The sequence below is a fragment of the Pleurodeles waltl genome, chromosome 2_2 (assembly GCF_031143425.1).
Source record: "Pleurodeles waltl isolate 20211129_DDA chromosome 2_2, aPleWal1.hap1.20221129, whole genome shotgun sequence".
NCBI classification, from domain to species: domain Eukaryota; kingdom Metazoa; phylum Chordata; class Amphibia; order Caudata; family Salamandridae; genus Pleurodeles; species Pleurodeles waltl.
This window is the reverse complement of record NC_090439.1, coordinates 462,870,496-462,897,668: the sequence shown is the minus strand read 5'-3', so window position 1 is coordinate 462,897,668 and position 27,173 is coordinate 462,870,496. Positions and strand designations below refer to the sequence as shown.

The window sequence follows — 27,173 nt, the reverse complement described above, 5'->3', positions numbered from 1 at the left end:
TCCCCAGCAGAAACGTCCTGCACAGCAGGAGTGTAGGACACGCTTTGTAGAGAAACCCCCAGTCCTACACCCACACTAAATTTAGGGGTGATCCATTACCCTTCACACACTGGAAAGTGATTTACACCAGTCGTTGTCTGAAGAAAAAATACAACTCTATCCATGCTGGAAAGGGAAATGTGAAGAGTTTGTGAAAGCCCACAGAGGTACTCATGGGTATTCCCACATGTGGCCATTTGTGGGCCTTGTTGATATTATGGGTGTTCACAAACTTCCAACGCTAACCATGTCTTTGAATGCCGACAATGCGCAGAATACCATTCCTTAACAGGGCTTTACAGATGCAGAATTTTTCACATTCGTGATGGAAATCTAGGCACCCATAAATGAGTTTACGCCTGAATTCGCAGCAGGTGTAAGTGAGGTAAATTTGGCTGTAAATTTATGTTTACAACTAAATTTATCTTAGTGAGAAGGCTCCTATGTGTCTTGATATAATGAAGATAATAAAGATGTTTCTTTTAAAGTGTCTTTGACTAGAAAGAATGTAATTACAGGCTGCCTTCTATTTCACCTACAACATGCTATTCCAGGTCTAGTATGACCTGACAGACAAAGTCACAACACGCAAAATCCCTCCGAATGGCCAGTAAGTGGTGCAAACTAATTAACTACTCAGAAATCTGCTCAATGCTACATCTCGCAATCGTCGGATTCTCTCTCCCTCAATCGACTAAAATAATTGTTTATTTTAAACTATCACACTTATTACCCACTGATGCCCATGGGCCTTTATGAAAAACCCTAATGGGTAAACTGAAGCGATGCTGGGATGGTGGACGCACAGAAAATCGAGGTCATCTCGCGGAACAGGCACGGAATTAATCTGGCAGGGTCTCAAGAAATGCAACTGAACATCTGTGCTGCTGTGGGATTTGCCAGCCATTTCGGCCTGCAGATTAGAGAGGGCAGTGGCCTGCGGCTGAATATTCTACCTATTCTCCCCTTGAAAAATAATATACAACACGGGAAAACGTGCATTGGCCGGAATGAATGTATCCGTTGTTATCACCTACATACAGGACCCAAGTCGGGGTGCATGACTGTTCTGAGTAAGCATGGGACTCGGGTGATTGTTGTCAAACTTGTATGACATAGAAATGGCCATGCCATCGATTCACAAAGGAGGTGGGTTCCATGGTGCCCTCCCTCAAGGACCACAGCAGCGTCCTTTTATGTTGCCAAAGTAGTTAGCTGCCGCTAAATTCCTGCTCTCATTGGACTGTAACGTAATTGCATTTATATAGTGCTTACTACCCCTGTCAGGCACCGAAGCGCTTTACGGCGAGTAGAAGGTGCCATACACGTTGACCAACTATGAGAGAGGCAAAATGTATGTCAAGCAAAGACTAGTTCAGCCGCACAGCGCGGCCGATTAATGAGACTTGTGCGGACTACAGGTGTCACGAAGTCCAAAATGTTGAATTTGAGCTCTAAATAAGCAACACTAATTCTCTCTAAAACAGATTACAAAAGAGGGTGGTGTCTTGAAAGGCTAATTAAAAAAGGCAATTAAGTTATTTAACGTACACCTGTGACCACTGTCACAGAGGCAAACTATCTCGTGCAAAACAAGCTGTATCACAGCGACAGCTCGGGGGTCGATTTAGAATACTTGTTCAGACACAGATATCACATACAGCGCGTAAAAATGTTCAATTTGCAATCTGAAAAATGAGTCATGGAATTCTCGGACTAAATTCCTCTTGCACCACTGTAAGATGTGCTAGTTTAAAAGACGTCTTGCTTCCATAATTTAAAGGAACAGTGGAGAAAAGGGGTATACAAATGGACATTTCACAGAGATAGCAGTGGGCCAAATGGTAACAATTTTAGGGGTAGCCCAATTTATTTACTATGGCATATCCCAGCCAATATGTCATATGTGCAAGTACAGTTACTCAAAACAAAACAAAAAACTGTCAGAAGCATCTGGTTACAGTATAAAAGTGCACCCCAAAACACCCACAATATCACCTGCGAGTTCAGTGGAAGATGTTTCTCTTTGTGGAAAAAAGTATATTATGAAACTTTGAGAGGTCACAAATGTATCTTCTGATACAATTTACAACTATGATATTTGAGACTTTTGTGAAGATAAAAGTCCTGTGGGCCTAAGTGTACAAATCACAGATTTACTCTGTTTAGGTTGAGCCTGCACTCTGATGCAAGACATATTGTGAGCTTACCAAGAACACACAGGGACTTGGAATCCGCCCATTGCGTGCCTTTCCTATTACTCTCGCTTGCTTCCTACTTGAAGGTTTGCATTGCCCATCTTGTATCTGCCCTCCCCGGATCATTGTTCCTTAACTAGTGGCGTTCCACAGCTCAATTTTAGGTACCTACTTATTTCTTTGACTTAACCACTCGACAAGAATGCATGCGTTTTCCAGATATCCTCCTGGTTTAGTTCTCATGATCCCCCTCCGCTTGCTGTGTTGCGCTCTCTTAATGAGTGCTTCACCATCCACCTCCGTGATGCCCTCAGCACTGTATGTGTCCTTCCCGACTTGCTTTCTCATGCGTGAGCTTCTATCCTGCCAACTCCACGTTTCTCTGACATGGTTTGCTCCCCCCTGTGCTCCATGTTGCTTTCTATTGCACGTTGCTTGTCCTCAACATCTCCGCCCCTGTCATGTTGCTTCCACCCCTGCGTTGTTTGCCCCACCAACGACGTCCTTCCAGTTGATTCTCCCACCCCTGCCCTCATTCTCTCTCACATGTTGCTTCTGATTCCCCCCTACCATGTTGTTTCCCACTCCAAGGCCTTCCATGATACTTGCCCCCAACGATGCTTCAATTAAAAAAAATTGCTCACATTTTTTAGGCTTGCGCATCTAAAAAAAAAAATATCACGTGACCACCATGCCATAGCATCTTTTTTTTGGGGTTTATTGCCTTTAGTCATGCTGCGTGGCATTGGTGATACTGTACTGAATTGCTAAACATCATTAACTAGGCCAATAGGTCTCAAAGGCAAGACCTTTTGGCTTTGCTAATGCTTATTTCATTAATCGCCTGATTTATGAAGAAGAGGTTCCCTGGTCATAAATAGCGAACTAGAAGATTACGCTAACCCAGGACTTGCAGGAAGAGCAATTCCCATTAGAGTTGATTACTACAGGTAGAGCAGGGATGTAGAATTCCTATCGCCCAACGCCCGGGACATATTTTTGGGGGTCAAAACAAGTTTTCATGATTATTTTGTCCTTGGGACAAGGAGGCTCAACCCCCTGCAGCACAAACCCTTTGGCTGCCAGTTTACAGGGATCTGTCTGCAGTTGAGGTAATATGTGTAAATATGTTAATGCTGTTCTTGCATTTATGGTTCATTAGTGAAAAGCCTTCATTATTAGGGTGAGCGCTGTAAATAAATGTTTTAAGGTCACACTGCACTACTGACAGTGGTTCCAGTAAAAAAAAAGTGTACACACGTTTGAAAAGTTTAACAATATGAGGGGGAAGTATAATGCTCCCAGAATGCTCTCTGATTAGATGCAAATGTTTGCAGAAGCCTGTAAGCAAGAGTGATTCTTTGCTTTCAAAATAAAATGTTCAGGAAACAAAAAATTTCACTACTACAACATTTTAGGTGCTATTTCTTTGAAGAGTCATTTAGTAAAATGTGTTGATGCATGCTAGTATTTAACAAAAATATTCCTAATGGAAAATCACTGTACCCCTTTTCAACAAGATTGTGGGAAGCATGAAAATAAAGCACTGGCAAAGCCAATCGATCCAACTATTTTTTTTTTTTTTGGAGTCTTTTGGTTTCGTCAATGTGTGTGTTGTTTTGACATGGCTTTTGTAACTCTTTATTGATATGGGAGCTGTCAGCCCCTCACCCTTATAGCAAACACTGGCAAAAAGAAAAAAAACACGTTTTTGGTCTCAAAAAGCACACACTGACACCAGTGGCCTAACAAAGGCCCCGCAGCCCCCTCCAGGGGGGCTCTATCAGCAAAGCACAGCACCTGCCCTGAGTGAATCTTTAAAAGGGGGCCTCCATGTTCTCTGTAGAGGGCCCCCCCCTCGGTTTCACTACGCCACTGCTTGCCACGGTAGTTCCTGGCACTGAACAAAACTACTTTGTGTGCAAATATGCTCCTTGTGGAACAGCAGAATGTGATCACTCACAGTACAGCCAGCCAACAGATAGAGAGAGAAACAGAAGTGTTATAAAAACAAAATGTCTTTGTTAATGCCAGACTTAATTAGGGGCCCAATTCTTAAAGGAAGTCACAAAAGTGCACCAATGGTATATGTTTTTGAATTAGTGGCTTTCATGAATTCACAAGAACTTGAGAAGTAGACCAGGAAATCGTACTCCTAGAAAATATTTGTGAACTGTATTTTAGCACAAGCAAAAATGCATGTGTAGCTGTGCTCATGTGAAAATCTGTTGAGCGCTTACATGTTCACTTTCCCTCCAGCCACTTTTTTCCCCAACCCTAGAAGAACTTCTACTTCTGCCATTGTCAGCAGGAAATTTCCAACCTTTCTCATTATGGGAAAAGATTAAAGAAGCGCTGGTGAAAATCCTCAAAATATGCAAGTTAGTAGGTTTGCAGACTCAAAGGCATTCGAGCCCTAGAACTATGGCTTACTGCTTCCTCCAGCCGCAGTACATACATCTGTGGAAAAGTGGCAAAATAAGGAAATTGCTATTGTAGGTATTGAAATTGCAAGTATTCAAGCCCTACAATAGTAGTCCTGGTCAGAGCACTTATATAATGAGATTGCTGCTATAACGTGTTGCCGCACTACATGGCATCAAAGGGACAAGTAGATTTTTTACAGGCCAAGTAGATTTAAGAAGCAACGTGTCCCATGGACAAGTAGATATTTTAATGAATTCCACACCCTGTGTAGGTTTCTTGGGATGTTAATATAACGTTAATTGTGTTACTTGTTAATAGTTTGCGAGTCCTCTATTAGTTTCTTTAAAAATACCAAGCAGGTAACAATGCACAGTTACATTGAAGACGAGGAGTGAAGTTAGGGTTAAAGCAGATTATTATAAGGAGACAAAGCTGGAAGCTCTCTAGGGACCCTGAGCCTCGACAGACTGCCCTAACTGTGACATACAGGACCTCCATTTCCAATGATCTGCATTCTACTACAAACAGATGTCAGGATACAATGGCTAACAAACTGCTACACATACCAAGAACACGGAGTAAACAAATATAACAGAAAATATAAGCACAAGTCTCACAGCTATAACATCCACACCACTTTGAGACCTCAAACCTCCCGAACTACACAACCCCAATCTACAGTTCCAAACTTAGCGTGTTCCAGCAGGCACTTCTCAGTCTGCGGCAGCTCCTGGCTATGGCTACAACACAAGCACAGCCCAGATTTGACTGCAATTGCAAGGCAGGTGTAGAGAGGTGGTAACTCAGTAATTACAGTGTGATGTACAAAGGACTGTGTACTGTGGTGCTGCGATAATCAACAAGTAGTGGTTCCGCAGCATAAGCCTTTGCAAACCACCAATTAAAAAAAAAAAAAACACCACCAATGGCAGCAACATAAGAATAGGAACTTTCTACGCATGGATCACCACACTAAACTGGGGTTCGCAGACAGACCAGGGAGAGGGAATGTCCTATTTGAAGGCACTTTTGTACTTAATTGGTAAATACAGATCTCTATCACGGCAAATGGGTTTCTTATCCGAGGCCTTGTGCTAAATGCACCATGTGCAGTTAGAATAAGGTATAATTTGACAAGTAATCATACCGTGTACCTAGTAATCACAGGACACAAGCAGGTGCTTGAATATCTGCAACTGCAATGCCTCCAAATGCAGGAAATGGTAAAGTTGCTCTTTTTTTTCCAGTTTCTTTAATGTGTATAAATCCCAGAGATATCCCATGTATTTGCAGAAATGATTTCAGGTCTATGCATCTGATTTGCTTCAGTTTGTTTTGTTCAGCACCAGAGGATGTTCCAGAGTGAGGGGAAAGCTATGCAGAATGTTTTTGTGATGACACATTTTATACTAAAATACTGATTCAAAGTACCAGACCTTGCCTCTATTTGAAAGGCCTGTGGATCATCACATTAACAAAAAACTCACAGCAGTATTTAAATGTTAAATCCACGATTTCATGCACAATATGTAGTGTGTTTATTGTTTTTGAAACCAGACATAGATGTCACTGAAGCTTTAGAATATTCCAATATTATTTTTTTTTAAACTCAATATATTTTCTGAAATATATTGTCATAGGCTCTCACTTTAGTAACAAGACTGTTGGATTTAGGGAAGCAGCATCACCGAGCATGGGGACTGAGTCTAATCCCACACACCATGTTAGCCGTCAGCCTAACTCCTTCTGGCTAGCTAGCAGCCCTCACTAGTACCAGAGGGTAGAAGTGATTTGTGGCAGCCTATAGCATGACATTCAGACCCCTCACGGGAGTCATGGTGGAGCAATCCCATCCATTTCTTCCACAGACATGCGAGTCTCACACATGTAAGGACAGAACAGAAGTAGGATTTTGGTTCAAGAACTTTTAATGAAGCAAACGCGTTCTATGCAGGAGGGCATGAATGACAATTATAAGGATAATCAAATACAATGTTATGACAGCAGTAATCACAAGAGTGAAACATTAGAAAGGTTTTGGCAGAAACTGCAACGGCGTGCATTACAGAATGGCAAACTGGATAGGAACGGCCCCTTTAAGATGTTGTGGGCAGTGTGATGTTTTATAATAATATATCTGTTATTCTAAGAACTTGCTCTGACATAAAAATACATATTTTCCATGTAAGGTAGACAGCGGTCCCTTTGGCTTAGCAATACCCCTTAATCATCAAGGGCAGTCTTGGGTTCAGCACAAGATGAGAAATGTTGTGCAAAGAAATGAATAACAGTGTCTGTAATGAAGGACAACTGATAAAGGGAATTAAAAACATCTCCACTAAAATGAAGCGTCGCTAAAATAATAAAAGGAATGAAAGTGAAATGTAAGTGGGTTAAGGGGCACAGGCCTCAGGACCAGAACTAAATAATGTGCCCATGTAAAAATGCTAAAATAACCTCAGGACAATGGGGAGTTGAAACACTACTACCCTGCCTTTAAACCTCACTCTCTGCACCCAGTAATTCCTATACAGGCCAAGTTACAACCACTGTCAGACCAGTCAGCATTAAGGTGGTCTTCCCTCAAACATTTTGCCTGCTTGCGTCCAACTCTGCTGAATTTGTTTGTTGGCCTTATGACTCTGAGCGCTTTACCACTGCTAACTAGTGCTTGCACTCACTCCCCTAAACATGGTTTGATTGGTACATATCTAATTAGCATATTTATTTTACTTTTAAGTCTCTAATAAAGTGCACTACACGTCCCAAGGTCTGTAAATGAAATGCTACCTGTGGGCCTACAGAACTGATTGCGCCATCCACTTAAGTCACCCTTTAAACATGTGTGAGGTCTGCCATTGCAGCCTGAATGCAGTGTCACACTGCCATGTCGATTTGGCATTTAAAAGCCCTTACCAAGCCATACACTCTCCTTTTATTTTATATAAATCACTCCTAATGTAGGCCCTGAGGTAGTCCATAGGGAAGGGAGCTATGTAATTAAAAGGTAGGACATGTGCCTTTACATGTCCTGGTATTGAAAAACTCCCCAATTCGTTTTTCACTAGCTTTCCCTTCACATATGAGAACATTGGGAATTCCTTATTACAGTTAGTAAGCTTTCATTCCTGTTTGAGAGGAGGTAAATCGGTCATGTTTAGTACCTATGGAATTGTAATGATCAATCATCTTTAACAGTAAAGTCGGATTTATTGTTACAATTTTGAAAATGGCACTTTTAGAAAGTTGCCATTTTCCTGGTCTTAGCCCTATGTGCCTGCAGTCTGTCTTTGACCACTTGTCTGGGGTGAGTGGCAGCTGGGCTTTCTGTATTCCCTCTAGACACTCACACACAATGGGAGCTTAGGTGTGACTTGATGGCCCTTCATGGGTCATTCTGACAGGATGGAAGCAAGGAGCTCAGTGCAAGGTCCTTGCGTCTCCACTGAAGAGAGCCTCGACGACAAACTCCACATCGCAGCCACTGTGCTCATCAGAATCAGTGCGTCGCCTCAATTTCACCCGCACCTGAACTCCATTGCATTTCACCTTTGACACATCTTAGTCACTGCATGGGGAACTTCGATGCATCTCCTTGACTGAGTGGGAAAATCTTTGCATCTCCTTAATGGCATGGTTCAGAACCACATCAATGCTCCCGCATTCGGATTTAAGGTACTTAGGGTCACTGAGCCCATAGGGGTCCCTGTAGCCAGCATGCGCTCCATCGTAGTCAACCTGAACTTTTGGCTTTTTCCCAGTCCAGCACTTTTAGCATTTACGGGCTTTTCTACAGTTTAGTCTTTAAAAATTCATAACTCAAGTTCCACTTATTGGATTTTTGTCATTTTGGTCTTGTTTTATGTACTAAATTAGGTTCTATTTTTCAACCAGGGGTCATATCTTTGTGTGTGGTGTTTTTACTGTTTTACTATTTGAAGTGCTGCACAAATGCTTTACACATTGTCTTTTAATTGAAGCCTGCCTGCTCTGTGCCATGTTCCAATAGGGTAAGCACAGGTTAATGAAGGGTGAGTTTGTGACTTACCCTGCCTAGGACTGTGGTTCCTGTTTGTTCAAGGAGCATACCCCTGTCAACCAGAAATCCCATTTCTAACAACCACCATCTTTTCCACTACACACACGAAGGGCTCTCTGATCACCACGCAAATCGGAGATATGTGGGACCTAGTCAGCGATAGGAAGTGCTACATAAGGGATACAAGTGGAGTAACTAATTACTTGACAATGCAGACAGAGCTTTAGGTCTTGCAAGGAATATGGAAAACTATATAAATACCAAAGCAACATAACACAAAATCTGCATATGATACATTTTACATGATTGCCAATAAGGTTAATAATTAGCACAGTGAACCCTTACTTTCCTTTTAAATAAAGGAAAGAGGTTGTGTCACTGTGTAGTTCACTGAGTTCTAAAGCAGAGTGGTTCAAAATGATAAATTTCAGATTCTGTGGCTGAGCAGGCTCTGATAAGGAATATGTTGTGCCGCTGCCATAGGAAGTGTGTGATTTTGGAAAGCCTCAGGGCAATAACAATCTCATTTGTAATGTCTGGGTCTGCTAGCACCGGGGTCTGCTAAAGCACAGTTTATTTCAGTGAGGACATCACATCAGTGTGTGTGTGTGTCTGCGTGTGTCTAGAATGTGGAAGCTTAATCCAAAAGGGAACCACTCCGTAGGAACCACTCCAAAACATTGGAGCAAGTGGATGCACACTACATTGCCTAAAAGTGAAAGGGATTCTCTGAGGATACCCAATACAATATACACTATGGGCCTATTTATGACCTTGGCAGATGGGATATCCGTCACGTTTTTGACAAGAGTATCCAATCCGCCAAGGTCGTAATCAGATCCTTAGTGAGCAGGATGTGACGGTCTAGAACAGGAATAAAGCCTCACACACAGTCCTGTAAGTTTAAGGGTGCCCATGTCCCGATTGTTCACCGCATTCAACTGGTTAGTTGTGTAGTACTGGGAGAAGTGAGGGGCATCAAATGATTTCAGAGAATTCTGAATTTGGTGAGTTGGTTGGCTATTCGGTGTCATTCATATCCGTTTTCAGAGATCTGTGGGAGATTCCAATTATGTAGTGCTAAGTTGGGTGGGTCCGAGATGCACAGTGATTCACCTAAAAACTATTCACTTGGTGGGCTGACTTTCTTGAAAATGTATGAGTTTCTGATGACCGAATGATCACTTTAAAAGGCTGTAGTCATGATAATGCTTCTGGCCCAGCTTTTATGGGCTGTTGAGAGTTTGATCTGGAGAACCATTTTTATAAAATTGCAGCTTTGGTTCATACTTATGTAGAAAAATGTGAATTAAAGAAACTCAACCTTGATGTTTTTGACAATTCTGAACAGTTGTTAAACTGTGGTAAGCTTTGTGGACTTCAGTATTTGATATTCTTTTAAGTAAGTATTGCCTTGGCACTATTTGTTCAAGAACAAGCCATTCTGAGCTCCCTCCCATTTTCGGAACTAAATAAAATAAGATTATTAAATCGGTTCTAAGCCCATTTTCTTTGCAAATGTTTCACTCGCTGCCAGAACAGTCAGATCTAAGTGTAGCTGTGCATACATTTTCTAAATGTGAAACAACATTTTTTTTTTTTTACAATAATGCAAGATTACACCATAAAGGCTTTATTCCTAAAGTTAATAGCATAGTATAGCAACACCTCATCAATACTCAAAGATAGTTAAAATCTATTTTGTATCAGCCAACAGGCTGCCCACCGTAGTCCTGGACTGTATTATATGATCGACCTCCGGTGGTGTCACTCAATTTGTGGCATAGTTAAGCTGTACCACTTAATAGAGAGAACCACACAGTATTGATCACATGCGCAGACTACTTTGAACTTACATACAGGTAGAAATGCAGAACAATTACACTTCAAAAAGAAAAAACAACAGCCCAAATAATGCCTTAAATAATTCAGAAAGGCAAAAGCAACAATGTAAATATTAAATGTGTCTGCAGTTTACAATACTCAAAATGATACTCTGTGCAAATCCACGCACCCCAACATCAAATGTTGGCTCACAGTGCGTTAAGCTCAGAATTTAGAGCTATGGGCTGAACACACACACTGGTCTGTTTCTATTGAGCACTTCTCAAATATGCAGGTCATCTTCCCGTTTTCTTTGGATGCTGGATTTTTGGAGACTTTTTCTATTTTGGTGTATTACAGTTAACTTGAGTGGAATGTTGTTGGTGACGGTGAATGCTATTAACCGATATTAAAATGCAACAGTCCAACTGATGAAGGATTTTGTAACTATATTAGGCCTTCAAAAAGTCCTGAGGACAAAACACGTTGACTCCTTTTATCCCCTGCAAAGTTGCTCGTGAAGTAAGAGGAAGACTGTTAACAAAGCTGAACACTTAGGTAGTGAGTTGCAAGTGTCTCTATGATCTTGATTTTGTAGCATAAATTAAAAAAAACATTAACATTATGAGTGTTGTGACATCTATTTTGATGAAAGTGGATGATTTTATATACACTCTAACCACCGATACATCAAATCAATTTGCCAAATGTCAAAACATTTGCACCAATATGTAAATGATGCTTTTAGCGCCTACGTGACAAAGACCCAAAGGCACGCTCTGTAGCATACAGCTCTAAAGCACATTATAGACAAAATGTCCTAGTACAGAAAGCAAGCATTTTGCATTCCCACTACATACCTGTTTGGCACTATGGATCCTGGACAGGAACATGTGCAGCTCCATGGTTTCTGCGAAGAGTGCTCGGCACACTGCCTGGTAGTGGTGTGGGGCCTCCGCTGGCGTTGTAAGATGGGATGCGCACAGCTATGGAAGAAGAAAAGCGTTAGGAACCAATCGGTAGCTTCTTTCCTGCATGCTAAATAGTCGACATTTTTTTGTTGGGCTGTTGCACTGATAAGATTACATCAGAACAGCCATTAACTCAACACTCTCACACTGAATAGACACGATTTGTAGTTCAGTGATTTAAAGGCTCAAGGTGGCATCTGCTATTATCTGAAGGTCGTGGGTTCACATCCTGGAAACGTCAACGCAGACTTCCATTGGAAGATTGGCAATAAAGCATCATTAAATTGGGCCATAATGACACCTGCTATTTACAATGCTTAAAAATGGCAACAGTGTGGTATGAAGCATTATATAAACCAAAGTTAATATCATTATTAATTGCCATCACATCAACAGTACTGTTTTTCCCAATCAGCTACAATTGTGTGACCCCTGTTGATGATGAAGTAAGGCCACCGCTTTTTTTTTTTTTTTTTTAAGAACTGAAACAATCGTTCATCTGGCTGTATTTTTCGAATATAAAATGCATCCCTTGTGACACCACTTTTATCAAATAAACAATGTTTTTGAGTTAAATGAAGAACGCTTGTTAAAGAATGTGTGTAGCATATTTAAGCTTACATTTTTGCCAAAAATAAAGTGCTGCGTAGTGTGGATTTTCCTCAATGTGTTAATGCGTTTAAAGTTAGTGAAATAAAATACCCAGTCTTTTTTGTCATCATTTGTAAATCCAAGTTGCCCTCTGAATTGAGGGCAACCATAGAGAGCTTCCTTGTGGTAGCACCGCCTTGCCGCTTTTGAGGGCTTGCAGGCATGCCCCTAGAGTATGGGTTATGGTAATAAAGTATAATGTAACGAGATCCGTGGGTGGGTTTTGCAGGGCATTGCCTAATGATCTAAAGTGAAGTGGCGGCCGTACCATTCCGACTCTTGGTGAACCTACAGTGGATTGAGCTCCTGGGATGTCGGACTGCACACTTCCAGGGTAGGGTCCAGCAGCCATCAATCACAAACAGGTCACTTCCCATGGGCGTAGCCTGGTCAGTAAAATGGGGGATTGGTGGGGTAGGGGGGCTTCAGATTTCCCAACAATCATGCTGGCGTACAATGTCACAAGCAGGGCACATAAGAGGGACTAAGGAGGCAGTGGAAAGGGAGAAGAAGGCGGATTAGCAGGGGTACTAAGTGTAGAAAACACAATATTTAGTAAAATAACCAACAATTTTCAAAAGCAGAGAGCGAGAGAGTGTGCGCGCGTTTCGTCTCTGTTTATGTAAATATTTCTTGTGAAATCCGACAGACACCTACCCGACTAAAACTATCTGTACCCAATTATTTTCCAGAAAATACATTTATTAGGGGATGCAACACCCCATATACACCTGCTGAAGCTATGCCCCTGTGACTACCCACTGCCCAGACATACTGAATGGGTTGCTGGTCCTATGCTGCCTGCGTGTAACCTTCTCCTGGAGTCCTTAACACTGTTACCATTGGGTCCAGAGCCACTCTATTCGTCCAAGTGCTTGTTGGTCCAGGCCATCACCCCTGAACATCAAATAACAACTTAGGATGGAACCTTGTGTATACCTGAGCTTCTCTCAGACTACTACTTGCAGTGGGCTTTCCCAGTGACACAGAACTAGTCCTTGGTGTGTGAGGCATATTCCTGGCATGAGGCTTCCACATCAATCCACCCGACCTATCTCGAACATCCTCCGTGCCCAAGGACAGCTGGGTCCTATCATCCGAGTAGAATTTTCTCCAACATGACTTAAGAAAATGAAGTTGTCCCTCCCCATTAAACTACTGGCAACAGTGCCACCTAACGGACAAACAGAAGCATGCATACAGGACAGTACGGATCCTAATGATCGCATTCACACCGGTAACAAACTCGGCACATCCCACAGTCTATTCACTCTGTAAGCTGAGATCTTTACATTACAGCTGCCTTGCTCAACTTGCCGTTGCTAGCTGCGGCTAAAAGAGTGACTTGAACCGCACAAAGCAAACTCGGTGAAAAACGAACTCATGAAAATGTAGGGATAGCCAGAGGGGGTTCAGTTCCTGCAAGTGAGCGCATAGACCCCCATGAAAATAGAAAAATTAACCCTCTTCTCCATCACTCTTGTCGCCCGGCTCCAGTCAAGGTATGAAGTCGGAAAAGTCTAGCACAGGCCAATGAGTTATTTCATGTCCCAGTACTGCTGCACCAAACCAGCGGATGATCCCGAAAAACACAGCGGTGCTTGAAGGAGCCTTGGCTCATTTTTTCTGTACAATCATTCTGGGGAAAGCTGCAAATTTTGCTGCGAAACCTGTTAATATAATAAACTGTGACCTTCCGGTGTAAGTAAACAATGTATAGGGGGATTCGGAGAGTGGGGAAAGGAAGAATGTATGGAACAAAGGAACTGTCAACACTTCAGTAAATAAATCTTAAATGTTATCTGTAGGATGCCACAGGTATGAATCCCATTTGAAGTAACTCAAACTGTGGCCTCTCCACGGTCAATAAAAAGTGTAAAAATGTCTACTGATATAAGTAAGATTGAATTAACCCCTTCCCTGTGTGGTGAGGCAGGGAGCCGTCTGACAACACAATGGGTGTGTGCATAGGACAGCTCCCAGTCATCCTGGCACTCAACCATGGGGGGAGGGCTCGATTTGTTTTCTTCAAAGTGTGAGATTTGCAAAGGATGTGGGCAGCAAATCGTGGCAAGAGCAACGCAAGGCAGCCCACCTGTATACCCATAGGTGTCTAGTTTTCAAACATGTACAGGCTGACTAGGTTTCCCTAGGTGGAAGCTGAGCTGGGGTCCAAAATCTAGAGCTACCTATATTGGGAAAAGAGGGTCAGTTTGAGGTGGAAAATGTACAGTGTCCACGTTACGTTTTGGGTCGTTTCCTGTCATGGGGACTAGGTCTACCCACACAAGTGAGATACCTAGTAGAACATTTGTTATTACCAATTAGATGGCGCTGCATTTGTACCTCTCAAACGTAAACCAGTGTATAAGAAAGATGTAATTTTGAAAAATACATCCAAATCATTTGCTAGTACGAGTACCCACAAATTCAGAAATGTAGGAATAAGCAATGTTCCTAAACTCTTCACATCGTGCCCATTTCAGAAATACATAAGTTTCCTTGATACCCATTTTTCACTCTGCCTATTTTGCTATAACAATTGGTCTATACTCGGTACGCAATGAAAACCCATTATACGGTGCAGCTCAGTTATTTGCTCTGGGTACCTTGGGTTCTTGGAAAACCTACAAACCCTGTATATCCCCACAACAAGAGGGGTCTTACAGATGTATTGGTATATTGCTTTTGTCTATCTGCCATCGTAACAAAAACTTACAGATGAAAATGTCACAAATGCCTGTTTTTTCCTACACATTTTCAATATTTATTTTTTTCCAACAGGTATTTCCTTGGGAAAACCTTGACAGATCTGCACATATGACCTCTTGCTGAATTAAGATTTTTTTCTAGATTTCAGAAACATATAGCTTTTCTGAATCACCCATGTGTTTCACTCTGGTTTCCACCACAAACTGGAAGTAGGTTGAAAGCACAAAAAAAGGGAAAATATGCTATATCTTTGAAAAATGGCACCAGTGTGGTACAACATTGTTTTTTTTTTATTCAGATCTGCATGTTCCTGAAAGCAGAGAAGATGGTGACTTCAGTACAGTAAATGGTTCATGGATGCCATTTTTAGGGGGAAAAACAGACACTCATCTGGAGCACCTTTTTTCCTTTAAAAAAAAAAAAAAAACCTGAAACTGTTTGTTATATTTTGCCTATTTTTTCAGTCCACAAACCCTGGGAATTTAGTAGATTCTACAGGATGTTGGGAAAAAAAGATGCAAATTTGACATGGGTGCCTTATCTGGGCAAAAAGTTATGGAGGCCTAAGCACAAACTACCCCAAATACACAAACAAGCATTTGCATTACAATGGGTCTCACGTTTGCTCAAATTAGAGCTATTTGGCGTTGTAAATGCCTCACTGGACTTCTCTTGCCACACAACTGAAAATGAAAAGTAAAACAGTTGACATACGCGAGCTGCACCTGCCATGAGCGTGAAGGAGAGAGAAAAAAGAAGTTCGCTCGCAGTCAAACGTATGAGCAAAAGTGCAATAATGCATGTAACAGGCTGATGGCCAAGGTGGTAACAAAACCGCCCCAAGGAGAGACAAACGTAAAGCATTTACCAATGATGATAAAAGATTTTTGAAAGGGAAGCCCATGAATGAGTGATAATGATCGGTGTGCGGTGGGTGTTGTTAAAAACCCAGATACATACCAACACGTTGGAAAAGCAGCTCTTGCATACTGCTATGCTCGACCTAAAAAGGGCTCAGCATTGGGTGAAGAGAGGAGGGTGATTAGGGGGAAGGGCTAGCAGCAAAGGAGTTAAATTTGTTCGATGTAAATGACTTTAGATAAAAATACGTATTTAGAAATTACAACAAACTATATGTAAGAATATTAGAGAATTGATTTTAATGGTTTTAAGGGGACTTCTTGTCTCAGAAAGAGAAGGCACAAAAAATAGGCCTGCCCTGATGCAGAACTATGAGGACATAAGTTAGCAATGCCTTGTTTTTAAACTGAATTTGGAAATTTTAATTTACTCATTTCAACAAAGCTAGTTTCCATAATGTCAGTTCTGCTTGACATTTCCAGTGAATGACTTTCTTTCAACTGCTGCCACTTCAATTGGACCCTTAGGGAAAGAAAGCCTTTGACAACATGTGTGGTTTCCATAAAGTCTGCATCTCGCTCTCAGCAAACATTAATCCGTTTGCTCTGGCATCGGTAAACATATCCGAACAGACACTGCCATGGGGGCAGGAATCCTTTTTGGCAGCACTACAAACTGCCTTTAACTCAAATGATGGCAGAAATACGAGACGTCGGTCAGCGTGATGCACTGTGATGCACTGTGCAACACAGCTCAGGGCACTGAGCAGTGTTCAGCTCAAAAGCAGTTACCGGCCGAGGAGCAGCCCAGAAGTAACCCTTCTTCCCTAATGATCTGCTATCTAGAAATGACAATTTACTCTACTATGCCCGCTGCACCCTGTATAAACAGCGGGTGTCGAGAGAAGCAAACTGAAGTGTGACACGCTGGCTTTGGGTACAAATAAGGCTACCTTGTGACTAGGCTGCTTCTGTCCCAGAATGTGAGTCAGGCAATATCAGACGTGCCCGGTTCCAAAATGGCCACTGCAAATGCACACACCTACCTATTATACACTTTGGTGTTGTCAAACAGCCCTCTACAGGGTAAGGAAGAGCACGAGCAATACGAAGCTCAACAGGGCACCGAGAGGTGTATTGTACAGGCACCCTCCTGCTCAGATTCACCCAACGACCTGACCTAATACAATGCAAGTGGTTTCAGCACCACTCAGTAGTGGGAACAGATTGGGGACTTTATTTGAGGGATGGAGGGATAAAAGTTCTATGTAGCACAACCACGTGTGTATTTTGTTGTACTTTTTCCTAGTAGAGAGGCGTTAAAATAAACGCTGATCTTTTTTAAAAAACAGGTGAAACAAAAATCGCCTTGCAGCACACATGAAGGGTCATTTGACGCTTACCCATCACTCCCAACTACTTTCATTCAGCGCAGACAAAGGAGTTAGCTGATGAGACCTGGTGTACTGGCTGTAAAGTGGAGAACTAAACCACGTTCATCAATATGTACTTGAAATACACCACATCAATTGCCTGTGAAGTACCTTTTCTATCAAGTTCAGATTATTAATTTGGAAAATAAATATTTATTAAGTGATCCCAGAAATCCCTATACAATAGTGTTCAACCTAGAACCTAGCAACAAACATTTTTATTCCATTATATTGCTTGTTTTAAAAACAACCATAAAACATTTTGTACATAATTATCTAAGTTACCAGAATACACTTAGATCAGAATACTCATAAAATTATTAGAGCATTAGGATAGTTAAGAGTTGCAAACAAAAAAATGGTAGCATTACAAAAAAAACAACCTTTAAAATGTTTCTCGTCGGAAGAAATCCAATATACTAGCATCATCCCTAAACTGGACGCATTTCAACAATGAGAATATGTGCGGATGGCACGCAAACTTCACTGCAGTTCAATAGAACATGGTCAACTGCCTCTAGTGGGCTATTGAAAAATCCACACCTACATGTGTGGCCCCACGTACTGAATCACTTTCTCTGTCAATTCCACAGAAAGGGAGCTAATTCATGCAATAGAGTGTAAAAACATCCTCTTAACTGGATCCATGTATTAAATACAATAAGCAGGCAAAGATTGTGATGGAAATGCGAACTAAAGTTGAGTAATACGTTTTTTTACACAAATATCTCCTAGCTTCAGCTGGTCCATAGAAGAAATATAAAGCTGGAAATTAATTAAAACTGAGGGGTTCGTTGAGGGTGCCATAATATCAACCATTGGCAATAACAATAGGTCTGGCTTTAAAGGAATGTTTTATGATAATGTGAAGAATTATATGTAGATAGCATTGGAAGAGATATGTATTTAGTGGGGAAGCAAAGAACTGTAGAATAATGTTGATGTGGAGGAAAAAGGTCAGGTGACAATTGCACTGTCTAGCCAGACTTAAAAATCCATGTTTTTTTAATGACCGTCTTCCGCTCATCCATACTGCAGCCAGATAAAACACCATAAATTATCTAGTTATCTAAGATACTTTAAAAGCATTACAATGTCATGTGTGTGCCGGTAAAAGGTTAAGCTCAGGCAGATGCATAAACAAAATGATCACAACTGCATGGAGGGCAAGCACTTTTTTATGGAAGCCCACAACTTCTACCTAATCAAAACATGTACTCCTGACTTCCAACATGTAGGTGGATCCAAAGCCTCTTGCTTGGTGACTATCACATAATCATCTGGCAACAGCTGGGCTGTCAAGCCAGACCATAAAAAGGAACTTGGCCACCAGTGTCTCCAAAAGACTTGTAATTATGTTTAGATCTTGATCACAGAGGTCAAACAGGTTGGCACTTCGGGCCATTCTTATATATAAGGCAAGGCAGATCACAGTGAGTTAGTCTAACCTTTACAGAACACAGGCAGAAACCCAGGCTGAATGCTTGGATGGGTCAAAACGTCCCTATATAGGATGCTTACTTGAGCAAATGACTTTCCACTTTACACAACCAGTCCTCATCGCTCCACATCCAGATTTTAGCCCTCTAAAACAAAGATACGACCAGCTTGTAGAAGGAGGTGGTGTGACAATCGGTTTTCCATTTGGCCACCGTTAATACCTAAAAAACTAGGTCAACAAAAGTAAGTCAAAGTTCAAAACAAAGTAATAATCCTATTTACCCCTTGGACCGGCTTTTTCAACCAATTCCAACATTTTTGTAATTTTATTTCCCTTTGTTTGTATTAAAAAAAGAAAATCCTACTTCAGCTGTGGCTTTTAAAGCACAAAAACAGGCACCTCCCAAGGGTGGTCCAACAATCAGACTACTGTGCATAAACAGGCAAAATCTATTCAAAAGCAGAGAGAACTGGAGATCAAATTGTAAGAGAATTCAGACACAAGGGTTCTTGTTCGAGGAACCACCACTTACATCAATTTTTGTGTTCAGATATGTCTTCATTAACTTGCAGCCCATCACCATAGACATCAACCAGCAAGAGGAACAGGACATGGTGCTACCAAACTCTTAGCCATGCCCATCAAGCAAAAGTTATGTTGTGGTAGTTCTCAGATTAAAATGTATGAATTAAGATTGGGGAATTTCTCACATAGCATACCTAAAAAGGGGGCGAGTCCCACTTCACGACCAAGGAATGGTACGTGCATTTCCCATTTTAGAGGTCACACAGGCGAAACCACATTTATTTACTCGGATGGATGGTCTGTAAGTACTTCTAGATGCTTTGTGAAAGCTTCAGGGCACTATGATTGTCCAAGAGGAATAGCGCCCTAAATGTAAGGCACTCCACAAAGGTAAATTGGGACAGGTAATATGCAGCAGGTTCCTTAGGGGTAAATGGCTAGGTTCACCCCCTCATCCTTCCAAACCCGTCCCCCAGTTATCCTCTGGTTTGCTTCTCTGACGCTAAGTAGCTCAGTTACTACAGACACCTCTGGAGCCCTTCCGCTTGCCATGACTAAACCAACCAACAGAAACCTATGTTTGCTTACATTTGCACAAACTAGAAGCGCAAAGTTGGCTCAGCAGTCTTCAATAAGAAAAGCTGAGATGCCAAGCATGAAAGGGCTTCTGAGGCACAAAAAGAGCACCACGCTGCTCAAATAAAGAAACAACAAATTACCAGTACAGAACAATCATTGTGAGTAAAGATTGTGAGTAAAGATATCGTAGCACCAACACAGCAATATGCGTAGACACTGACCTTTCCTGAGAAGCATTTCGGAATGCGCGTGCAGGAGATTTCGGTGCATTGTGAGGTGAATGGTACTTTCAATGCAGAATCCGAGTTAAATTGTCGGGTTATAAACTCAACTGCAGGAATAGAATACATCATACGGTTTAATGACTGCTTTACTTTGGATTTCCATTTTATTTGCTACGAAACAGATGTTGGTCTGCAGGGGACTGTGAAATTGTTATTTTATTGTATGATTAATACAAACCATCACAAACAAAAAAATCCAGGTGTTTGAGTGAGTTCAGGGAGAGGGTGGGTATCTACGACAGGGCAGGGTACAGAGCAATAGATCGAGACTGAAAGCAGTACGAGTTGCTCACAGTGCCTGTCAGTTGATTATAAAGATATTCCGAGTACATGCACAACCGGTCCTTGGCATCTCTGCTTGCCACACACAGCATTATTCATATACTTGTAATATACTATTTAAAAAACACAGTTAAAAAGTGACTCCGGAGTAGAGCTTAGTTTATCCCTGTGTTTGCAGGTAGTGGCCACTAGTATTCACTTTTGGGGACTGGGACTTAGTTTTCAATCAGACTTTGACCCAGTGCATGAGAGAGAAAGGCAGGAAAGGGAGAAATAAGGAAGAAAAGAAATATGGACGGCAAGTAGGAAAATAATCAGCAAGAATGAGCTAAAGAGCAGGAAGTATAGGGTAGTAAAATTACAAAGGCAAGAGTACTAGGCCTCTAGGCATTCGGCAGTGCAGGTGGTGGGCTCCTAAGTAAAACTTAGGGCACCTGCAGTTTTTTAAACAAATGAAAAAATTGAGTTCTGGATATTTTGCTGAGCTCACCTGATCATTCATCACAGCTCTAAAAGGAAGCTGCTTTTAGTGACTACATCAGTCGCGATCACAGTGCATCTGTTAACACCGCAAAGCGACCCTGCTCTGAGAAATTTACAAACATGAAACATTTTCCTGGACGGCCTCAAGGTCACGGTGGAAAGAAGCAGTACTAACCCGTGACTCTGCATCACCAGAGCAGCACGAGGGGCCGCCATCTTGTGACAGGACGAGATTTAACTATCAGCCTTCTATCCAATCTGGGCGAATGAGCTATGTACGCTCAACGCCGGGAGTAACAGGAAGCAAGCGTGCGCGGCAGAATGTGGCCAAAACATGTGGCGCGGGATCAGAATAAGAAAGATGGCATGAGATTGTATCCCTGTTATGTTTTGTTCCTGCCTATTAAGAAAACCAATAAAATATTCTGAACAAAAACAAAGAAAGTTGTAATGAGAACACACAAATGAAAGAATGGGGGTAAGAGGGAAAAAAGACAAGTGGAGGAAAGAAGTTAAAATAAAAGGAGGGAAAATGAGAAAGGGGAAGAAGTAGAGTGAGGAAGTGACAGAGTGGAGAAGGAAGCAGGGATTGAGAAATGGGGAAAAGAGAAACATCTATAAAAGTCAGGAAGGAAAAAAAACCTGGGAATAGGAAAAAGAAGCCTCTGGAATGAGGATATGAAAACTCGGAAATGAGAATGAGACAAGAAACTTGAAAAATGAGTGAAGGAAAACTCAGAAATTAGCAAGGAAAACTCAGAAATTAGCAAGGAAGTCTGGAAAAATGAGTAAGAAAGCCTGGAATATGGTGGGGAAAAACCTCAAAAGGAGGGATCAAAAGCCAGGAACGATGGAGGAATCCAGGAAAGGAAGGAAAGGAACATATGGGAGTAAAACCAGGGATGAAGAAATGAGAGGGAAATTATTCGTTTATTTGTTTTGTGGCTTTATGTAGCAGTTCGGTGCCCTTTCCATAGCGAGCATGACACCAAAATGCATTTATAGTGTAACATATAAAAACAAGTAACAAGAAACAACAGAGTACCCAGGAAATAGAAAAATGCAGCTTAATAAAGAAATTAAATTGACACTTTTGTTCAAAAAGTCATAAGAAGGAAATATACAGATTATTCACAGATATTGATTAATCAAACAATTTGCAACAGAGACATGGAGAACAAAGTTTTTCTCCGTAGGGGAAACGTATGTGTATAGGTGTTGAGATCAGCCCTATTAGGTATAGGAAGAAGAACTTAAGGTGGAGAAGCTGAGTGATGCCTGAAGAGAAGATAATCTTATGATCTCCCTCGAAGGTAGAGTCGGTGCAGAGTTCCAAATATTGGCACCAGGCTGGAGAATGATTCATTCATGGTGTGTTGTTGTTTAATGTAGTGGGCTCAAAAGAAAAGACTCAATACTTAAGAGAGAGCAGAGGCCACCTGCGATTTTCCATATCTGCTGCAGATAGTGGGTGGAAGTTAGGGAGGGGGGCAGGGTGTAAGATTTTGTGCCCTACACAAGCAGTTTTACTGGTCGATCTCGCTGCCACTGCAGCTACATAAGGACAGGTGTGGAATGGTTGAAACATCTGCTCCCTGACAATAGGCACATAGCAGCAGGCGGGGCTACTTTCGAATGGGCAGGTCAATTGTGAGACTCCGAGTGAGTGGACAGTTCCAGTAGCACACTATGCACCACCCCTAAGACTGCACCACGACTTTGAGGTCCTGCTCTGGAATGGTTTTCTTTATACCAAACGGGAGTCTAAATCAATAGTGAAAATATGTTATGGTCGAGGTGACAGAGGGAGAGAGGTAGAAGGTGTGGACACCAAAAAACTAAAGCTAATGGGCCTGTGGGGGGAAAAAAAGAAAAGAAAGTCAAAAGTTGCGAAAGGATAGAAAATATGGAGGAACAGTAATTGGAGAGCGAGAGAAATTGAAAGTTAAGAAGCAAACACAGTAGCAGGTAAAGGGCAGAATTCAAGGGTTGGCAAGGACGAATGGAAGGCGAACAAAGACACCCTGTGAAACCCACCGTAGTACCAGCTCCTTCCTATGTGAAGAGCACTCATTGAAAGTGATCAGCCATGCACTGATTAACCTGCCTCCCCTCTCAGCCCACGTTATCCGCTTTCAGCCCAGGGAACTATTGCCGCAGGCTTCTTTCCACTGCGTCTGTGGAAAATCCCATGCTACGCATTTAAAAATGAAAGGAAACAGAATATCTCTGTGTGGAAGAGACAGGCTATTCAATGTAATCTGCTCTACTTTCTGAAGGCCAACAGCGTCCCAAGAAGAATAAACTTGTTGCTGGCCGGCCCTAAGTCGAATGGGAAGAAGAACCTGATTCATTTAGCGTCCTAACCTGAAGGGAAAGGATACTGCAAGTCTGTTAACTGATGTCACTTCCTTTCTACGAATAAAAAATGGGTACACAGATAATGAGTGCAGAAAGGAGTTATCATTTTCCATTGGCTACTTAGGATAAGACAAGACACAAGAGATGTCTAAGAAAGGTCTTGCATTCAGGCCACATTTTCAGGATATCCTGATAAGATAAATGTACAAACATTGAAAATAAACAGAACTCTTTCCCACAGTCAGAAGCTAACCTGAAATTATGCCATGGGTCTGGCCCTCCTGGTACTACGCTGGACATCCCTGCTATACACTCATCCTCCTCTCAGAATTTGTTACTCCATCATTACTCCATTATATCGGTACCAGACCCCTCTGAAGCCTATTATGATTTGTTCCCCAATTACAGCTGCTGAAAATTATTCCTCTATCTAAAACAAAGATAGGACTGAGCAGTGTATAACAATGCAAGGAGAAGCATTCCTTCAGGAGGTATTCTGAAAACTTTTGCAAGTCTGACAATTGTTTTCCTGATACAAAAAATCGGTTCTAGTAGAGATTTCTAAGCTTAAACGTGTTGCGAAGAAATATGCCCTAAAGGTGGGTGAGTAATGAATGCAATGGTCTACAAAGAAACTGGCCAGATCAATCTATTGTTTTCCACGTGCAATACATATATAGTCAAAGATGAAAAGAACTATAAATATACACTTTTGAATAGCCCTATCAGTCTTTGCAACATGTGGATGCCTAAATGAGACGCTCAGCCTAAAGGGTATTCCAGTTACTAGACCCATTTTGAGGGTGCACTGGGCTGATACTCGTGTACATGGAGGGGTAGCACTAGACAGAAGATTAACTTCATAATTTATCAATCGCTGCTCCAGGGCTGTGTAGTGAGGCGGCACTAATGGATTCGCACTGCTAAAGAAACAGAACAAAGGCCTGTGTGGGAGATGGCGTCAGCATCAGCCTCTGGGAGACACAAAAAGAAGCAATAGCAATTTAAACAAACGGTATCCAAACTAACAAACATTGACAAAGCCAGTGGGTATGGCGCTGACTGCCTGACTTTTGGCTTTGTCAATGTTGGTCTTGTCATGAGCATTGAAAACTACATTTGTGGGAGAGCTGCTGGACAATCGTCAATATAAACAAAAAAACGGCTAAATCAAAGACACATTTGTCTAAAAAACGTACACTGCCATAGTAGTAACTGCCAGTAAAGGGAACTACTTTGGGTGCGGATCAGTTCTATGTGAAAGGTAAGAATTGTCACTCAGTAAAAGTTAGCAATGGCTGCATGTTGTGCTGTAGTGCAGTTGTTCCCAACCTCTGGTCACGGACCCTCGGGGTCCATGACACATTCCCAGGGGATCCACAGGCCTGGGCCGAGAGGAAGGCACTTCTCCAGCTAGGTCCTCTAACAAACAAATGCATGTTTTTATATTTATTACTTCTTTTGTGCAGCAGTTTTAAAAGCACTGCAAAGTTCCTTGTTCATCCAGCAGCTTTCAGGCAAAAATAAAAGTGTCAAGATAACTCTAGTGATTAATGTACTTGCTGGGGAGAGATGGAAGTTTTATCTAGGGACAGCTTTGACTCAAAGGTAGCGCAGATGGTTAATATGCCCGCTTCAAAGAATGTGTATCATGCAAAGAACAGTATCTTATGTACATAGCAGAGTGGGTTATGGCTTTTCTCACAGAAATTCTTTAGTTATTATACAGTTCATAAATTTCTATCATAATCTGGCAAAGTGAGCTATGATCTGCCTTTAAGAGCTGCACACAAACTGCATGGCACAAATTAGAAAGTTGTTTTCATTCACAGTCTTTCATTTTCTTTATGCTGCTAAGAAAGGTTTGCTTGCATATAAATTCTTATTATTAAAGGCAATGCTAACCACTGTGTTGTGTTTTGAATCCTGAGTTTATGATTCTCCAGACCAAACACTCTTAGAAAATGCGTACCAGTGTGGATGACATGTGAATCCTACACCTTGTACTTCCCTGTAAAGTGCTCAGACACCCTACACTAGTCTGAGAGGCATTATAAAACAAAGGAAACACATGTGACTGAGAGGCTATGGAGAGATGAGAGGCCCTTATGGTTTTACTTCCTTTCGCCACCACATATTCAAGTGAGAAAGTTTTCTCAGATCTTATCAGGGGCGGCTCCTCCACTAAGACGGAGGAGCACCACCCCACTAGTTTCTCAAAAATGAAAAATAAAATGATAATAACGTACACGTTACTATCATTTTATTTTTCCATGTGGCGGGCGGGGCTTGGCAGGAGGCAGGGAGGGGGCCCAAGGAGGCCTATGTGCACACAAAGTGTGCATGTCTTTTTGGCCCGCTGTGTTGGGCTGGCTAAAAAGACATGCGCACTTGCACAGGCTCCCATTGAAAGTCTGATCAGCGAAGCAGGCCACTCAGACCAATCGCGACGCTGCTTTCAGCAGCATACCGATTGGCTGGGAGCCTGTGAAGCCGGAAGAGGACAGAGGGGAGACAAACATGTCTTCCCTCAAAGAAGTGCTTTTTTTATTGATTAATGTATTTGTTACCCTGAAAGCCCCCCTGCTCTATGCACCCGGTACCGCCCCTCCACCGCTGTTCAGTGGCAGCCACCACTGGATCTTATGTACCTAAAAAATAAAAACAGAAATCGCTTGTTAAATGTACAGTCTGACCTGAGGATTCTACTTTTCTAACTAAAACCAAACATTGAAAAGTTAGTTGTAGAGATGCACCGCCATCCTTCCCATTACAATTTTTGCATATTTTTCAGTATAAAATAATTATAGCTTTAGTAATTTGAGTATTTGTTTGGTGTGTTTGTATATTTCTGTGAATTACTGTTTTAATGTTTAAAATGTAACGCGTACAAATTGCTCGGGGGTCCCCAGCTTCCAGTAATGATTCACTGGGGGTCCTCCGGAGTCCAAAGGGTCAGGAGACACTGCTGTAGTGGGCCGGAAAAAAAGCTATTTACACAATAGACACACGGATGAAGAAATCTGGCTCTACGTCACTAAATTAGTAAATTGTAAGTATATTTTTTGCAAAATGAAAAAGGTCTTTGCTAACGCCATACCTAAAAATCATACTAAAAAAGCTGGCAGTCACAAACTATTCGGCTTTAGCAATGAATATTTTCTCCTAAGGGCTACCGGCGCCAGACACGGCACAAGGAAGCATGCTGGGCTGTTTCTTTCAGTCAGGTAACAGTGCAGGCAGGCGTCAGAGCGAGGGGATAGCTGAGCGCGAGGACATTCACAAACCGCGCGCGGGAGCTGCGGAAAGAGGCCTGCAGCGGCGGCTGACTGCCTGATGACGTGGCATTTCCATTTTACAGTTTGCGATTAATATCTTCCGCTCTTTTTTCTCCTTAGTCAGACTCTTCTCGCGGCCGTGTCTTGTCTATCTGTCAAGGTTGCGGCACAGATTGATGCGAACATGCTCTGACAGCAAATTAGGCACTACGGAGGTTTTCAAAGGCAGGCACAAGCGGATTCAGTGTGACGCGCACAAAATAGTGCTGCTCCTCCATCTAACGTTATGCGCCTCAACGTGGGACTTCCCGAGCCCGTGCAGCATCTGCGATACCTCGAGGTTAAGCCCCCCCCCTTCCCAAAAAAAAAGAACAGAACATCGTATGGGTACTGTTATCTTGGGAGTACGGTGTAGGGGATGCACCATGTGTAATGTCTAAAGGTCTTCGGTGCTATCCGTGTCAGAGGTACAGCTTACAAGAACAAAATAGCACGTCGTCGTCACTGTCGGAGAGAGCCAGGAGTTTCGTGTTGCCAAACTATCAATGGCTGCATTTTCTAAAATATCGTATCCTTCAAAAACCAAGCAGGGCACAAGGTGGTTCAAAACGAGGAGATAGGATCATTGTTGCCCCAGCAAAGTAAATGAGAATCTTAAGTAACCAACAACAAGAGAAATTGTCCTAAACACGTGCAAATTAACAGCAGTGCTTGTGAAAATTGAGAATGGAACTTGTGAGAAACAGCTTCTGTGCTGTGCGACTAGGCGAATAGCTGAAGAAGTGT

General features: G+C 42.0%; 1 protein-coding gene across 3 annotated transcripts in view; it reads right to left on the bottom strand.

The window, feature by feature from the left end:
- Window positions 1-27,173, bottom strand: part of SPIRE1 (spire type actin nucleation factor 1) — a 430,877-nt gene that overhangs the window by 171,504 nt on the left and 232,200 nt on the right. For all 3 annotated transcript variants that reach the window (XM_069219936.1, XM_069219937.1, XM_069219938.1), the window contains exon 4: window positions 11,388-11,513. In XM_069219936.1, the coding sequence (XP_069076037.1) occupies window positions 11,388-11,513 (126 nt within the window). The remainder of the gene's footprint in view (window positions 1-11,387; window positions 11,514-27,173) is intronic.